This window comes from Primulina eburnea, chromosome 14, assembly GCF_022965805.1.
Source record: "Primulina eburnea isolate SZY01 chromosome 14, ASM2296580v1, whole genome shotgun sequence".
In the NCBI taxonomy this organism is placed as follows: Eukaryota; Viridiplantae; Streptophyta; class Magnoliopsida; order Lamiales; family Gesneriaceae; genus Primulina; species Primulina eburnea.
The window spans coordinates 3398879-3411458 of record NC_133114.1 but is presented as its reverse complement, the minus strand read 5'-3'; the positions used below and the strand labels follow the sequence as shown (position 1 = coordinate 3411458).

The following is a 12580-nucleotide window of genomic DNA, read 5'->3' as shown; positions in this document are numbered from 1 at the left end:
GTATTTCCAAAAATAACACGCACTCTCTTAATACATGAGAACAAACATATCACAAATATTATAATTATAAAACTAAGCATTCAAATGCTATAAGATAACAGAAAGAACTCGACGGAGGGATGATACGAAATGAGATAATTGATGTGAAACACATTTCATATTAATTGAAACGTGTATCCATCTTTTTCCCAACCAACAATAAATGATTTGCTCCAACCACTGCATTAATTTTGTTGACATTTCTCCCACTTGGAGACTTGATTGAAAATCAAACACATATCCACACATCATTTCAATCTTGTCATTATCTGCTGTTTACGTTTCCGTTATGCCACTTGAGGATCTACACCAGTCAAACTTATCAATGTTCACTGGCTTGGTCAGAAAATCAGATACATTGTCCTTTGTATGAATTCTCTGCATATCCACACTTTTTTCTTCTACTACTTCTTGCAAAAAATGAAATTGAACTCCAATGTGTTTAGTCTTAGAATGAAAGGTTGGATTCCTAGAGATGTACAAGACACTCTGATTGTCACAAAACAAAAGAACTTTTTCTTGTTTGTACCCAATTTTCTCCATCAACTTTTTAATCTATATTGCTTACTTGCAAGTTTGAGTAGCTGCAATATATTCTGTTTACGTCGTAGATAACGTCACAACTGTTTGCAGTTTTGAAACACAGCTTATTATTTCCCCTGCAAGTGTAAACATATAACCACTAGTAGATTTTCTCTTATCAGGAACAGCTGCATAATCTGAATCGACATAACCCTTGAGTATAAAATCTCATCTTCCATAACATAATGCAGCATTTAAGGTACCCTTAATGTATCTAAGGATCCTCTTAACAGTAATCCAATGTTCTATTTCAGAATTCGTCATATACCGACTAATTACTCCCCTTACTTGAGCAATGTCTTGTTTTGTACAGATCATGGTGAATATCAAACTTCTCATTGCTGATGCATATAGTATTCGAGACATCTCCATCCTCTCTGATTCACTGCTATGACACATTTCAGAGGATAAATTGAAATTAACAGGAAGAAGGGTCAAGATTGACTTACTATCTTGTATGTTGAAGCGTTGCTAGACTTTTTTCAAATAATTTTTATAGGAAAGCCAAATCTTTTCTGTTACTTCTATCTCGTTGAACTTACATCCTTAGAATTTTGTTTGTTTTATCCCAAGTCCTTCATATAAAATTCCCTAGCCAACTGTATTTTCAATCTTTGGACCTGATCTTTGTTGGGGCCTGATACCAACATGTCGTCTACATACAATGACAAAATGATATAATCATCACAAGAACTCTTGAAATACGTACAAAGGTCTACAATCAGTCTATTGTATCCTAGGCTTATGATGTAGGAATCAAATCTTTTGACCAACACCTCGACGCCTATTTGAGATCGTACATGGATTTGTTCTACCTGCAAACCAAGTTCTCTTTATCTTTTTCTGCAAAACTTTCTGGCTGGAGCATATAGATTCTTCTACAAGATTTCTATAAAGAAATGTGGTTTTCACATCTAACTGTTCCAGATATATGTCAAACACCGCATACAATGCTAACACTATTCTAACTGTTGTAAGCCGAACCACATGAGAAAATATCTCATTTAAGTCAATGTCTTCTTTCTGAGTATACTTTTTACTATCAATCTAGCACGATACCGCTCCACTTGGTTAATTTCATCACACTTGATTTTATAGACCTATCTATTATCAATGGCTTTTCTGTCTCCTGGTAGTGTAATAATATCCCAAGTTTTATTCTTTTCTAATGTCTCCAATTCTTCCTGCATTGCTATAATTCACATGGGCATATTCGAGCTTTGAGTAGCCTCATAGAAACATCGAAGGCTCACCATCCATGATAATAAATAATATGCAATATTGCTTTCAGTGACTATAATTTGAAACCAACTTGGTGGTCTTCTGTCGTTGACTGCTTCATATTGGAAACTTCAGACTCACATGTTCTTGTTCCTCGTGCTCTGGTACTGCTTCACAAGAAATTTGATCTTCGTCTGGCTTATTTTCAACCTGAAATATAGTAGTTTCTGAATTCGAGTGTGCCTTTTGTCACCCTTTACTTATCTTTCTCGAATATAACATCTCTGGTTGATGACAAGCTTCTGGACAGTATGAACCCACAAGCCAAACTCCTTTACTCATTCAGCATAACCTAAGAGATATTCTTTCTGGATTTAAATCCAACTTTGATAGTTCTTATATCATTATACAGAATGTACACATGACTTTCAAATATATGCAAATGAGAATAATCAGCTGGCTTCTAAGTCTACATATTCATCAGAGTCTTCAACATAGCTCTTTTTCTGTCCAACAAGGTTATGTTCATCCACTCTATCATTCCATTATGTTGATGTGTGTAAGTTATCGTGAATTGTCTTTTGATTCCATGTTGATAAAATGAATTAAATTCGTCACTTTTATATTCTTCTCCATTGTTAGTCCTCAAACATTTGATTTTCTTTTTAGAATCAAGTTCAACCCGCGCTTTGAAATCTTTGAAGATCTGAAAAACATCCGATTTTTCTTGATTGGATATACCCAACATCTCCTAGAGAAATCATCAATGAACGAGACAAAATATCTCGCTTATCCTAGGGATACAACCAGTGCTTTCCAAACATCCGAATGAATCCGTTCTAATATGATTTTGTTTCTGACAGTAGAAGTGCCAAAATTTTGTCTGTATTGTTTACTGGTAACACAATGTTCACAAAAAGTAATGACACTTTGTAAGTTTCGGCAGCAACTTTCATTCTGAAAAAATTTTCAACCCTCGTTCTGACATTTGCCCGAGCTTTCTATGCCATAACGCTATATATATATTTGCAGCAACTTTTTCCACCTTCATAACCACAAGCAGATCCTTCACAATTTTTATGATATAGTTCTCGATACGGATTTTGCACCTGATATCATCCAACTGCCCCAAGGACAAAAAAAATTTGTTAGTCTCTTCACATGTTGTACCTCCTCTATGGTGCGAATTGTGTCATCAAAATTTTTATTTTGATAGTACTGACTCCAGCGATTTCCAAGACATTATCATTTTTCATGAATATAGATCCTACTCAGACTAGTTCATAATGATCAAATAATTCTCTTCGAGATATCATGTGTCACGTCGCTCCTAAATCAATAATCCATGTGTCACAAAATTTTTGCCTTCCTTCTGCAATTGTTGCCGCTTAACTGAATAATATTTCACCACCGCCTGAAGTACTGACCACATTTCCTTGATAACTCTTCTCGATACTCGTACACTCTTTCTTGAAGTGCTCTTTACCGTTGCATTTAAAGTAGTAAATATTTTTCTACTTTCTTCTCGACTTTGATCTACCTCGTCTTTTGAGCTCACGAGGTACATAATCTTCCTCTTATCATCGGTAAAGCCTAAGGCTTCTTTGAAGTTACTAACCTATCTTTTTATTTTTGCGCCGACTTTCTTCTCTGAGAACTAAAGTTAAGACATTGTCGAATTTTAGATAGCCCATTAGAATATTGTTGGTTAAGTTAATGATAAGTTGATCATATGAATCCGGTAGACTTTGAAGTAGAAGCTCTACACGTTCATTTTCCTCTATTTTATGCCCCGTAAAAGTGAGTTGGGCAAATAGAGTATTTAGAGTGTGGATACGGCCGGTCATCGATGAGTATTCCGCCATCTGAAGAATATAAAGTCTTCTCTTTAGGAAAATCTTGTTGTGTAGTGACTTACTCTTGTAATTCCAATTTTATCGTCCTTCATTTCCACCGGTCTATCTCCAATATCCGTCAAACAATTTTTTTTTCTTAAAACTGATTGTATTTTTATTTTTCACAACATAAAATTGCTTCCATTGAACTTTTTTATTTCATATCTGTCTGCCATTATGTTTATAACAATTTAGTAAACTGGACAAAATAATCACGCCTTAATAAAAAAATTCAAAAAAAATCTTTTCTGATGTGGAATATCAGTCTAGGCAGCAACCATCTAGCATAGTCGTAATTTTAAGAAACTTTAAACCAATACTCTGATACCACTTATTGGTCTCACGTGCGACAACTTGAGATAATAATATGAAAATAAAATATAAAACCAGAACCGAGATTTACGTGAAAATCTCTAAAAATTGTTAAGGTGAAAATCACGGGCAAAATAAAAAGAATTTCACTATAATATTTTATGGTGTCAATCACTGATTTCACTATAATATTTTATGATGTTAACCACTCATTGTGTTTCCAAAGAGAACACATGCTATCTTAATACAAGAGAATAAACACCTCACAAATATTATAGAACTAATCACTCAAATGTTATAAGTAAGATAAATAACTCGATGAAGGTATAATATGAAATGAGATGAAAGAACTTTATTTATAGAATTCTCTCATTACTGTGAAACACGTTTTATAATAATTGATCATTTTCATTTTTTTCACAACCAACAATAAATGATTTGTCTCCACCACTACATTAATTTTGCATACACATATTAAGACCATTTTTTTAAAAAAAAAAAATATTTGATTAATGTTATTTTGTCAACTACCCATAATAACTTACTCTTAGTGAATGTTCTCTCCCCCAATTTTGCTTTTTCGTTTTGGAATGGATGGCACCAGCTTCCTCTACTCGTATTACATGCAATCGGCTTCGGTCTCATTTAGCGTCAATTCCGAAGAGTCCATAATTGGCGTGCTTACTTTTGTGGCTATAACATGTTTGGTAAAAGGTCTTGCTTTCGATCGTGTGTGCGGTGTGCCAACAGGCTAGTATAAAATAATCATTTTTACATTTTAACTAATTACTTTCCTAAACACTATTTGATGATAAAAGAAGATTTTTTCATATAACATTTGAATCAAGTTTTCCAGAAGATTATAGTTATAAATCTTTATGTTATTTATATTTATTGACTATGGATATCCATATATTGTATATCATTCGTCTATTATTTTTCAAAACAAACGATGTTTTAATATTAAATATAACCACATAAATTGACGTGTAAGCTACTAAACAACTGCTTATATTCTTATTTGGGCAAAAGTTTGTGTGAGACGGTTTGATGGATCATATTTTGTCTTATTTGGGTCATCCATGAAAAACTATTAAATTTTATGCTAAGAGTATTACTTTTTATTGTGAATATCGGTAGGGTTGACTGGTCTCACAGATAAAATAAGATCGCCTCACAAGAGACCTACTCCTATTCTTTACCACCTACCTGTCAAGAATTGAAATTGGTTTCTCCATATCAAAGATAAATTTGATTGTTGATTATTAGTAGCTTTCAATTGAAAGCCAGTATATTGCCTATGTGTCCATTGTATGATCCATGTTGAATAATTTACTCTTTATTTCAATATCATACACTCTCTTTTATATTTTTCTTAAACAAAAATTGTTATAAACCAATGAAATTGTGAATTCCTAATAAATTTTAAATATTATATTTTAAATAATATTTGAATTACTCATCGATCCCACATGTGAGTGCCGGTCGTAGGAGCCACAGCAATTGGCCTCATCTGGGGAAAAAAGGAGAAGTTGTTCACGGCGGGTTGCCAAATGTCAACTATTCAACTTCCAATTATTTCTTGCATACACTTGTTCCCTTCATTTCATTGTCAACATTTCTTGTTTCAACAAGAACAATGCATAGGTGTTCAAAATGTCCAAGTGTATTCTAATTGGCAGAGAAAGTGTACGTCTGATCAATAGTCCAAAGTTCGATTTTCTATATCAATACTTTCTCCGACAAACATGTCACACATTGTTTATTCAGTACTATTTACTTGGTTAACAGCTAAAAATAATGACTAACGGATTCTCATGTCATTAAAAGAAAAAAAATCAAAACAAAATTTCACTTCGTATTTTACCATATTTCACGTGAAACAAAAAAGACTTTATCTTACTTTGATTGATTTATAAGGCTGCGTTTGGTTCGGGTGATTAGCCGGGATAGATTATTTTATCCCGGCTAATCACCCGTTTGGTTGGATTTTTAGGAAATACGAGGGCCCGTGATAAAATTGAAAAGCCCGCACTGTAGCTACTATTTGTTGGACAAAATAATACAGACAATTTAGGTGTGATAAATTATCCCACTCTTAATACCTCCTATTTTTCCAATTTTACCCTTCTCCTAAATTCAAACTCAAGTTAGCGACGGTTTGTAAAAATCCGTCCCAAATAGCGACGGTTTTCTCAAAAACCGTCGCTAATAGCCACGGTTTTCTCAAAAACCGTCGCTAATAGCGACGGTTTTTCAGAAATTGTCGCCGATCTAAACAAGATCGGCGACGGTAAATCCGTCGCAAGACCATTTCCGGCAGACCATTTCCGGCAAATCCGTCGCTAGTAGCGACGTTTCAGGCCCTCTCACCCGCCGACCTTTTCCGGCAGACCTTTTCCGCCCGACCGCCGGCCACCACCGCCACTGTCGCCGTCGCGAAGGGGAAGGGCAAATTCGTCTTTTCATCAAAAAATTCAAAATAATCCTACACTTAAAAATCTTACCAAACATAATATTATTTTACACCATATATTACAATCCTATCACAATCATTTTCTTTATCATTTACGTACTAATCATTAGTTTACTCTATCCTTCAACCAAACGTAGCCTAAATGGCAAAAACTTATGTAAGACGGTCTCACGGGTCATATTTGTGAGACGGATCTCTTATTTAGGTCACCTATTAAAAAGTATTACTTTTTATGTTAAGAGTATTACTTTTTATGTGAATATGAGTAAGGTTGACCGTCTCACAGATTATGATCCGTGAGACGGTCTCACATGAGATTCACTCTTTATAATGATAATTTTATGTATATTATATTATAAAAACCCACTTTAAACGCTTTTAACTCCTTAGTCTTAGGTACACTCAATTTCTCAAATAATAATTCCACCCTCATCTCAAAAAAAGAGCATGAAAATTTTAACCTACGAAACAAATCATGTACGGTGATATTGTATGCAATAAATGATTAAAATTAGTAAGGATTAACATTTAGATATTTATTAAAATTATTTATATAATATAATTAATATATTTAAAATAGAATAAAAAATAATTATATAAAAAATATTTATATTATTTGAGATAACAAAATTTAATTCTTTATCTCGCTGAGTGAAACTGTTATTTATTAAAATTATATCTAAAAAACTTAAATTATTTTGTCTATTAAAATTTTAAACAAAAAATGTTTTTTAAAAAAAAATCACTTTTTTTATTTTTGAATAAATTTTTTTAAAATTTTCGAACATTTTTAAGATATCTTACAAAATATTTATATTGAAGTTGTAATTAAGATATATATTAATAATAATTACGAACAATAATATAGCAAAAAAATTGAAAAACATAATATTATATAATATAGTTATATTTTATTTAAACGATAGAAAATTAAATAAAAATAAATATATAAAAATAACACAACTAAATTCATGACCAAAATTAAATGAAACATTGGAGCAAAGTCACGTGTGGCAAAGTGAACAGAAAACGACCCTTTCCAGAAAGCGAGCTATACTTTTGCACACCAAACACGCCCTTGGCCGACTCAACGAGGATATTATTCTCATTTCTCCCCCTCTTTTTTCTTACCCATCGACGTTGCCTAATAATGGACTCCATTGCTGCTCTTCTTCCGGGAGCTATCTCCACCGTCCATTGCCACTCTTCACCCTGCACCCTCATGTACTATTCAAATTCCGGCCTCCCCAAGCCCGCCGTTGCTGTTGATTCATCTATCTGCGTCCGATGGCGCCAGTGGCACCGTGATTCTCGATTTCGACGGTCCCAGAATCTTCAGAACGCCGCGGGTACCGCAAATTCAGTCCCCGTAAGTTGTTCGGGAAAGACTCTGTTTTGTTTCTGGTTAAACACTTTTAGGTTGGTTGTGCTGTTTTTGGCATGTTGCTTTCAATTTATAACTATGGTCAGCTTGAATGGAAGCCTATAAACGTGGATCGGTCATCGGACAAAGTTGTGTGCTTTTGGATATCTTAATCAGAGAAGGGGTGCTTGGTTTCAAGATTTCCCCCGATGTGAGGTGTTGTGACGGGAAATTAGTGGGATCAGGTTTTGAAATCTAGGCAGAGAAAGTGAACTATGTTCTTGTTTGGAGTGGGGGAAACTCATTAGAACGATTGTTATGCTTGAGAATATGGCCATCTGAGTAAGAAACGTTGTCTCAATATAGAGAGCACAATCTTCTAAATATAGCACGCAGTCTCTACTCTCTAGACACGTCTTATATGGTATCACTTATTTGGGTTTCACTAATTCATATTCCCTAACTAGCTGATTTGGTAATTCATATAGCGACAACCATCTGATACGCTAACAAACGGACTTGTAAATTGTAATCATCTGCTTCCATATGCTGCCAAATGGTGTAATTTTTTCGCAACTTTTGAACCCAATTGCAATTGCCTAAATTTAGTTCATAATAAAGAGGACCAATTGATGAAACCATGTAGTTATGTCCTTGAAAAGTTGTTTGGTGAAGCGTTATCGTCATGTAAATGATTTCTTTTTTAGTTTAAATCCTGCCTAGTGCTCATCTTTGTCATCTGACAGACACGAGAAGGAATTTACACTGTTGGTGATTTTATGACAACTAAAGAGCATTTGTATGTTGTAAGACCTTCAACTACTGTCTCTGAAGGTATTGCTGACCCTCTATTTGGTTTAAGAATGTTATTTTTTTTCTTCTTTGATTATAGTGTTTTTTCTTGGATGTACAGCACTAGAGACTCTTGTTGAGAAAAGAATTACTGGATTTCCTGTGATTGATGACAACTGGAAGTTGGTAATACCATGTTTTTCATATATGTGCATAAATTTTTGCATGCAACATTTCCATCATCCATGTGCATTAGATATTGTGAGCTACAAGGAACGGACATCTTTTGCTTTGTAAATGCTTGGTTGGGTGGCATTTACATTAGATGTCATGGTTTAAGGTTTTCGTCAAAGTTTCAATTTGCGAGTTTTAATAGTGAGAGATTTTTTCCCGGAGTTCGTCAATTCTTTTGCACTTCTTTAAGGTTTTGTTTCATTTAGTATTAAATATGGATTTTCTTATAACTCAAGTTAACCTATTCTAAGGTGTTTGATGCAGGTCGGTGTGGTTTCTGACTATGATTTGTTGGCACTTGACTCCATTTCAGGTACCATTGAATATGAGTCTTAGCTAAATTTCCTAGAATTCTATGGTGTGTGCTTGATTAGATGGAGAGGTCATCTCGATGATCAAGTTATATGTTAGAAAACAGGGGGCTGATGTGGTAGCATGAAGGAATTACTCTATAGTGCAATAGGTTCACATCTCCCTGCCCCTAAATTCGTTCCAAATTACATAAAAGAAAGAACACGGTACATATGACCAATTGCCAGCTCAACACGTTTTTTTAAGTCTTTAGGTTTTGAGTTGTTTCCCAAGGGATTACTATACCTTCTGCATCGTACAATAGCTTTTTATTATGCTATAGATCTTATAAAATTACCTCTAAACTCTTTTCTTCTATTGAGTAGAACAGTGGATATGTCTTTCACAAGTTCAGTACCTTACATAAGTTATGATATCTAATCATGTGACATTCTCTTCTGCAAGTAGGTGGCAGTCAACAGGAGACAAATATGTTTCCAGATGTCGACAGTACCTGGAAAGTATGGGAAACTCATATTTCTTTGTTTAAGATCTCTACTTTATATAATATTCAAACACCACATTCTGGTCTTGTAGATACCCACGTAATATGAGCTTTATACTCAAGATGCTACAAGTATTTAGCACAATCTCTGCCTAATTTTCATTTTTATGATATTTTTTTGAGGAATCATTTTTATGAATTTTGTAATATGTGAAAAGTGGTTTTTACTTGGTCGTATACATGATATGCCAATAAAAAATTATTTTTAGACTCTACAGGACTAAAGAGTTGGCATAATATTCAAGTTAATCATATTTAATTGGTCAAATGTTTTTCACGGCCGATTAGATGAGAATTCTCCTGTCATTAGAGCGCAAGACTGCAATCAATGAACTTGTTGGTTCTTCATGTGTTTTAATTCAACAATTGAAATGTCATGTGATGATGCATGCCGCATGCTTTACAACTCTAGGACCATTTGATGTTCTTTGAACTTGTTTCTTATGTATTTTCACTGTATTGAAATAGATATACTGTGAGAATGAACTTAAGCTGCTCCAATTGATACTGTTTCGTGAGCATCTTTAAGCTGATTGATTGGGATATTCTCATCAGTTTCTAATACTTCATATCATTGCAGACATTCAATGAAATTCAGAGGCTATTAGGTAAAACTAGTGGGAAGGTTGTTGGGGACGTTATGACTCCCACCCCCCTTGCTGTGCGTGAAAACACCAATCTTGAGGATGCTGCAAGGTATTTGCCCTTGTTCTTGCATCTCTGTTTTAATACTTCAATAATTATTACTGAGCATCGTTCTGGGTTATTCATGTCGGACGAAAACTGTATTACGAATCACTATTTGTGAGTGTTTGTCATCCAGTTTTAAGAATGACAGTACAATACTTCCATAAGTTCCATTGATATAGATATGAAATTTGGAGATAAAGCCTTTTTTCTGTAATGTCCATTCAAAGTTCTCACAAGATCCATCAAATTTAAAGGTGAACCTTGTGACTTCTGAGGTACTGAACTTTGGCATGGATTAATAGAGAAAATCATAAACTGGAGGGATCAGATATTTGTTACACCTAAAGGTGCAATAATGGCACTTCGGAGAAATAATTTTTCAGCGGACAAAGAAATTCCAGTCTGATTGTACCTCTAATTAACGTTTTTTGTATGACTTGAAGGTTGTGTTGTCCATGCGGTTATCCTATTTAACTGTGGGTAATTGGTTTTAGGGCCTGTAGTAGTTTCTATGTATTTGTGGGAACGAGGCATTTTTTGGGCATACTGTCTGATGCCTAGCAGTTATGATGAAAAAGTACTTGTTATATTAGAAGACCTTCAGATTTTGACTTGGATCGGTACATAATATGCTGAAAGGGAAAGACTATCGTCGTTTATTATTTTTTACTTAAAAACGATGGTTGGAGACAAAATAAGAAAAAGAAAAAGAGTAGTTGAATTAGGGTGAATAAAAAAGATCTTGAATTGGTGATATACCCCACAATTCCTTTCTGATACTTCACAGAATGGAGCCTTGCATTAAAATAAGTAACTAATATTTCGCGTTACGATCTTGTGTCTAATGTGACTTGAATCCAGCACGTTTGTCTGTAGAAAAACTACCTTTATTATTAATATCCAATCATTGGTCAGCTTCTCTTATTTTTTCCTTGTCATTGTATTTTTAAGAGTAGAGAGGCTTGGAGAAAGTTTGGGACATTGCATGTTTTGTATATTTATTTGCTCGTACATTAAATCGTAATTCGAGGAATTTCTTGCACTTGCTAGGTTATTGCTCAGAACAAAATACCGCCGGCTACCAGTTGTTGATGGTGAAGGGAAGTTGGTAATGTCATGCATCCTATTCTACCTCTCATTTTACATATATCAGCAAAACAGAACTCTTACGATTTTTAAATTTTCTTTGAGAACATGACATTCAATTTTCTATATGATAGATTGGAATTATTACTCGGGGCAATGTTGTTCAAGCTGCCCTTCAGATTAAGCAAGCTAACGAGAAAATGTGACGACTCCCCTCCATATCTGTATCATCGGTATGTGAAATATAAGCGCGATTTTCCATTATTGGATTGGGTTTGCTATATCCCCATGTTGTGGGAGGGTTTTAGGGATTACTAGCTATATTTACGGTCCTTAGCAATTGTGATATGGGAAGAGATGAGCAAGGTTTTGAAGATGCTTCAAGATTCTTGTGTGGCGTCTGCAAAGAAATTCCTTGGTTATAATCTGGTATCCTGTTTGAGACTGGAGATTGGTAGACTAGTAGACTTTGTTTACATTATGAAGTGGTTCTCGAGGAATTCGATTATGTTAAAATGAACACATTTATTGGACTTTGTGGAATTATGATCATTATAATTTGGATTTTATTGATGACTAGCATTGTGACACACACGAGATATAGGTATTATGCGTTTGTTCATATGTATAATATTTTTATTTTTCAAATATTTGGTTATATTTTTTCATAAAATGGAGATTTCCAAGTGATTATAGTATTATTACATTAAAAAATATGAATAAATAAATAAATTAAAAGTGATTAAAGGAAGGGTAATTTGGAGAAAAATACATCTGTCAATGATTTTATTAAGATTCAGTATCCATGAGTTTTTTTTTTTTTTGTATTTTAATACCTGACAAAAGACCAACTTAGTTTTTACTAAATGTTTCATGTATTTTTACTTTTTTTACCCTTTTTAATTAATAAAAAATTATATAAATCTTTTTTGTCGGTCATCTTCTCTTTCCATTCATCATTCCCGATGCATTTGGATGACATGTACATTGAATTAAAATAATTTTTTATTAAAAAAAACTAATTCACAACTAAA

At 33.8% G+C, this 12580-nt stretch overlaps 1 protein-coding gene across 1 annotated transcript; it reads left to right on the top strand.

Moving 5' to 3' along the window:
* The first annotated feature begins 7611 nt into the window (after positions 1-7611).
* LOC140811923 (CBS domain-containing protein CBSX2, chloroplastic-like) lies at positions 7612-12115 on the top strand. The gene is made up of 8 exons (XM_073170048.1): positions 7612-7894; positions 8635-8722; positions 8802-8866; positions 9179-9227; positions 9674-9726; positions 10351-10466; positions 11511-11568; positions 11681-12115. Exons 1-8 carry the CDS (start codon positions 7676-7678, stop codon positions 11750-11752), a joined length of 720 nt encoding a protein of 239 aa, XP_073026149.1. The 5' UTR covers positions 7612-7675; the 3' UTR covers positions 11753-12115.
* The last annotated feature ends 465 nt before the right edge of the window (positions 12116-12580 follow it).